A 5,831-nucleotide genomic window follows, 5' to 3' on the forward strand; every position below is an offset into this window, starting at 1 on the left:
GTCTCATTTCGTGAACAAAGGTCCACATACAATTGTTTCCTTGCGTTTCCTTTATAATCAGCTACCCAACTGAAGCTGTATTATAGCACCTCATAGCGATATCGCACATATAAAACAGACACATGTGCACAACCAGAGAAGATGCGATTTAATCAGTTGAGCTGTTTCAATGAGTGTTATCTTGGTTTAATAGCTTTTAATGTGGTTTAAGTCCTGCAAAGGTCGAGATGAATTCTACTGTAGACATGACTGCATCATGTACAACTTCACCAAATATTAGACGATATGGGGTGTATCAAAATGATGGGTAACCATCAATATCCAGTAAACATGGCCAAGACTGCCACATCAAAATGTAGCATACCATTTACCAAATTTGTAGATTTATGTAATAAAAGATCATAAAACAATAACAGGTAGTCATTTTCAAGAGGATCTAATGTTGAATTTGAAGCAGGCGTTTCATTAGACAACAAAACCGATGGGTACTAATCACTTTGATACATTACACCATTATCGTACTAGCTCATGACGCCTATCGGCTGTTATTTGGTGAATTTGTAAAAAAAACGCTGATCAAAATTACCCTACCCCAAATACCCTCAACCCCCTTTAGGAAATCGTAAAACCGCATTGAAAGAAAATGTTCAACAGCAAGAGCCATATGAATAGCTAGTTATCCCGACATTTTCTTATCATGCTTATTAATTGTCGTTTTTATTTTCGTATTATTTCTTCTTGATTACATCCATGACATCAGAGTTGTTTTTATGATCAATGGAATGATTGGGCATGATATTCTTAATTAGCTCAGAACTTATCTCAATATTAAAGATCATAATCAAGAAATGGTCAAACTTGAAGATGATTTCCCATGGGCTCGATAACTACATCTTATACAAGCAAATAATAATACCATATCTACATTGTTATACCCCCGCGTCCAGTCTATTAACAATCATTTCTAACAAATAAAGCTTGTTCTTTGTAACAAAACGATAAAGCAAAAAACGGATGAAATTTCTTATGATATACATCGATAATCCACCAATAATAGTAAAGGCCATGTAGATACAATCTTGCGCTTTCTTAAAAGGACTCCGATTTTGACATTTATCAGATTGCATTTCATTGAACGTGTATTGCTAATCACAATTAGTCCAAACTCACTTTTGATCATAAAATTGAACATGATTGAAGGTGTATAGATAAAAATTCCTTTAAAAAGGAACAGGGCGAGCAAATGAGGAAGTGTCAAGATAAAGATGTAGTAATTTTATTGTTTGAACTGTTTCTATAATTCGCATCGATCATAATGATCTTGCAATGAGACTGTACAGTGTATGGACAGTGTAGCCTATTTGTCTAATCATTTTGACTATTTAATTCTGACCATTGTGATTAAAACAGGCTTTCAGATTAGTGAGCTCCGGTGTACCAAGTGATAAGGCCGGCCACGTATAATGAATTCTATGGTCTGCATTGTGTGTTTTCTCTTCAATCATTTTGTTGAATGCCATAATAATTATTTAATAATCAACATGATCAAATGAAAAAAGGTGGATTCACTTTAGTCATTTTATTTATAATTGATAGAATAATACAATAATTCATTTGTTTACCTACCTATTTATAATACACTAAGCCAAAAAAGAAACTTATAATTTTTCACAAGGTCATATCTTAAAATCCTGTCCATCAAAATGAACAAAAATTACACACAGGATTGCCTCAATACTCTACTCTAAACACATGTCAGTAAGCAATCAGTTGGTCAACTGACACAACCGCAAAATGCACTGATATGGAACAACTTCCTGAACCACGTTCACAGCCCTTTTGGCACCCAGCAAAAGAAATCTGTGAGAATGGCATTTGGAATCGCAGGTCACAGCTAACAATTTTAACAACATTAAGTTAAAAACATTAAAGAGAGTCAAAACAAACTTACCAGGATCATCATGTCACATGTCCAAACAAATAATGAAGTCCTTTAGTGACAGGAAGCATGGGACAATCTTCCCCAGGATATCATCAGAAACTTGGTTGGAAGCATGAAAAGCGCACGATGGACATACCCGTTACTAAAGGACTTCATTATTTGTTTGGACATGTGACATGATGATCCTGGTAAGTTTGTGATCTGTTTGTATCTGTTGGTAAGTTTGTGACCTGTGAGTCAAGATGCCGTTCTCACAGATTTCGTTTGCTTGGTACCAATAGGGCTGTGAATGTGGTCCAGGAAGCTGTTCCATATCAGTACATTTTGCTATTATGTCAGTTGGACAACTGCTTAGTTACTGACATGTGTTTAGAGTAGAGTATTGAGGCAATCCTGTGTGTAATTTTGGTTAATTTTGGTGGACAGGATTTTAAGATACGACCTTGTGAAAAATTATAAGTTTCTTTTTTGGCTTAGTGCAATGGGGGTATATTGTTCAATAGGCCTACATGTATAAATTATGGCCATATCGTAGATAGGCCCTGAGGCCCTGAAATTGAATCGGATTTTTCCCGTTGAAAAAACAAAACTGATGTTTAAGAAATCAATTATTTCATTAATGACATTTTGAGTCATTTTTATCCATAAAACGATACAGGATATAGGATATTGTTACTTTGACTTTTACGTCCATAAAGGTTTTAATCATAGACCCTGGAAATAGGGTCTATGTTTTAATCATGTATCAATACACTCGCATCTCATGCTGTGCTGGTCTCCAGGAGGTCTGCAAATGTAAGAACGCCTGATTATAACCATTATAGCGTTGATATGCTGTGGAAATAATTATAGGCCTGGCATATAACTTTTAATGTCATATTTCCTTCAAACCATAACTTTTGAAATTCTCACTCGTTTTCATTCGTTGAAACGGCCAAACATACTCTCGTTTTCTTACAAATCGAATATCAGGTCTTGCATATATTTTCACCGTAAAAAGTTCCGCAAAGTAATTCAAACCAATGCTAGTACCCAGTATGGGAACAAACCAAAAGATCGATGACGTCCAATAAACGTAACTAGTTTCGTTTCTCAGCCGACCCCCTCCCTCCCTACCAGAAACTTAATAATGAAATGTTGAAAGTTTTGACATAATAATAATAATGACACATTTTTCAGACCGATGTTTTTGTACAAACGTAATCGAGTATTTTTACCCCTCCCCCTAAACGAAACTAGTTTCGTTTATAGGACATCATCGATCTTTTGGTTTGTTCCCTTAAATCTCTTTAGCAAACAAAGACGATCTCCGAATTAGACAGCTAGCTCTTAGCTGGCGAAAAAGGACCGCATGTTGACATAAATTAATTGAGGTTGACAAATAAATTCGGTGTGTGAATAGTTAATTCGTTGACCGACTATCAGTTGGCACGGTAAATTAATCTGTTTACGCCCTAGTGGTACAAAATGTACCTTGCGCCCAACGTTACGTAAAACTAGCAATCATGCTTGACAAACAAAGAAATGAAAATAATCTGTTGCAACTTTCGGATTTGCATACAAGTAATTCTAGTTCTACAACAACAGGTTTTATTATTTCTTTTAATATAAACACATTGCTGCCTAAAATGACATTATAGCACTGATTAGATATCAAAATGAAGTAATAATTACAAATTTCCATGAACACTATCGCCTCTGTAATTTCCCGAGTATATAGACAGCACGATATTTTTCTGCAACGCTGTGACCAATATGTATGTCAAAACCCAGCGCAAATGGCGAGAAATGCTCCGCATTTCTCGCCCAAAAACGGTGACTGACCACACCCATAGTGACTCCGAGCATGTGAATGTAGAAAAAGGTTCCCTGCATCTCGAGTCGACTCAAAAACATTCAGTCCAATTTGACTGGTCCAATCAACGAAGACACTCAATTACACAATGCGGGGAAAATGTTAGTCGATAAACTAACCGCACGCTCGGTGTATATTACAGTGTACAGTCAATGATAGCTAATGATGCCAATATCCATTTTTGCGGGAATATTAGCTAACAGTAACTAGACAAAGATGATTTTCGCAATTGTTCTGATATTTCTGGCTCTTGCTACCATTGTAGGAAACACATTTTGTTTACTTGTTCTTCGTCAAAAAGTTGACGGAATTAGCGAAGTGGTGAGCATTTTTATGAAAAGTCTGGCAGCGGCGGATTTATTTACTGGCATCTTTACGATTTCCCCAGCAGTAGGACCCGCAATCACTGGCAATTGGCCATACTCGTACACTTATTGTGGCATCAACGCCTTTACACAAAATCTCTTCGGTACTTGTTCCATATTTTCGCTAATTGCAGTTAATGTGGAACGATATATTGCAATTGTATACCCACTACATTATACAACTTTGGTGACAGCTGTCAAAGCTCGCATTGTCGTCATCAACATCTGGATATTTGCCACAGGATGGGCTGTTCTACACGTGTTTCGACCAGGACAGGTTGCTAAATATCACCAAGGTATTAAAATGTGCGTGGCTGATCCAATAGACCCTGATGACAGTGATGTTACAAGTGTTATCTGGGCGATGGCATTCTTTGCTTTTCCATGCGTTGTGACAGTCTGCCTGTATTTGCGATTATACTGCATATCGAGCGCTCATGCTCGCCGAATTGATGCAGATGAATCTGTTCTTCGTCAAGTAGAAAATAATGTAGTGAATAGGTTTCGTAGTGTCGAGTTTAAAACAAGTGTAACATTCTTTATTTTGACTCTACTGCTTATTGCCACATATATACCAGTATCCGTGGCGATTGCTTTGGAGGGTTCAGGGGCTGTAACGCGCAGATCAAGAGAGCAACTAGCAGGGACTGTTGTCGCTTTGTGGATGGCTAATAGCTGCATTAACGTTGTAGTCTATTCAGTACGTAATAAATCTTTTCGTCGTCGTGGAAGACAACTATTTGGAGTTCCGTCGATAGAAAATGGCTCAAGCGTAAGAGTGCCTGCAATTACTGGACATACCGGTTAATTTAAATCTACAATTATTTTCTTGATATTCTGCTTTTTGTATGCTAAACCGCACATAATGATAACACAGTGGCTTAATTAGCCCTAGAAGTTCTAATGGACCAGCCACCACTGGTAACAGATACTTGTTAGCTCTAAGAACATTAAGACACGCACATTCAGATGCTGTAAATCGGTGCAAGCTGCAAAGAGACTTCCTCCAAAGTAAAATGATTTCAAAACAAACCAGTTCTTGGAGGAATGAGTGCCTTGTTCCTGCAAAAGACCATCTCCTAGGGGATGGATTTCAACTGATGAACGGTGCAAGCGAACTGACGCTCAGAGAGTAGAACTGATCTTGACCATGTTGCTATTGAACATCTATTAAATAGTCAACAAAATCATTCAAAGTGCCAAAGAGGTGAATTATAATGAAGCATTGGACTGTAAGAACATAATTATGTTTGTTGTGCTACTAAATAAGAATGCCAAGTCTACGGAGTAACTTCGGTTCTTTTTGTAACACAGAAAGTAAAGATCTTCAATGATCTTATGATCACGAGCAATGAATTCTGGATTCGTGATCACAAGATCTTGACTTACTGAGTTACAAAAAGAACCGCATGACCCTTACTTACTTCCGTACAAGTCATTACCAAATTGCGACTTAGCCTCGGAGTTGACTGATATTCATTTGCCAGATTTTTTCATCAGCACAGACGCTGAGCAAGGTTGTTAGACTTTGGTGCCAATAGTGGTAGTGTAAGTTATAGTCATCAGTCGGCCGCGGAGCAGGCGACTACAAGCTTTCTCCAACTATTGCGATCTTGGGCAAGCGAACCAATTTTGTTTGGCTGCAGCATCCCTTCAGTATCTCCCAGGA

The 5,831-nt window shown here is 37.5% G+C and overlaps 1 protein-coding gene across 1 annotated transcript; it reads left to right on the forward strand.

Annotated features, from left to right (window-relative positions):
• The first annotated feature begins 4,013 nt into the window (after window positions 1–4,013).
• On the forward strand, window positions 4,014–4,970 carry LOC140150414 (histamine H2 receptor-like). The gene has a single exon (XM_072172426.1). It carries the CDS (start codon window positions 4,014–4,016, stop codon window positions 4,968–4,970), a length of 957 nt encoding a protein of 318 aa, XP_072028527.1.
• The last annotated feature ends 861 nt before the right edge of the window (window positions 4,971–5,831 follow it).

Source organism: Amphiura filiformis, chromosome 4 (genome assembly GCF_039555335.1).
Source record: "Amphiura filiformis chromosome 4, Afil_fr2py, whole genome shotgun sequence".
NCBI lineage: Eukaryota > Metazoa > Echinodermata > Ophiuroidea > Amphilepidida > Amphiuridae > Amphiura > Amphiura filiformis.

Coding starts and splice junctions, on each gene's coding strand:
- LOC140150414 (XM_072172426.1), top strand. CDS start 4,014: ATGATTTTCGCAATTGTTCTGATATTTCTGGCTCTTGCTACCATTGTA.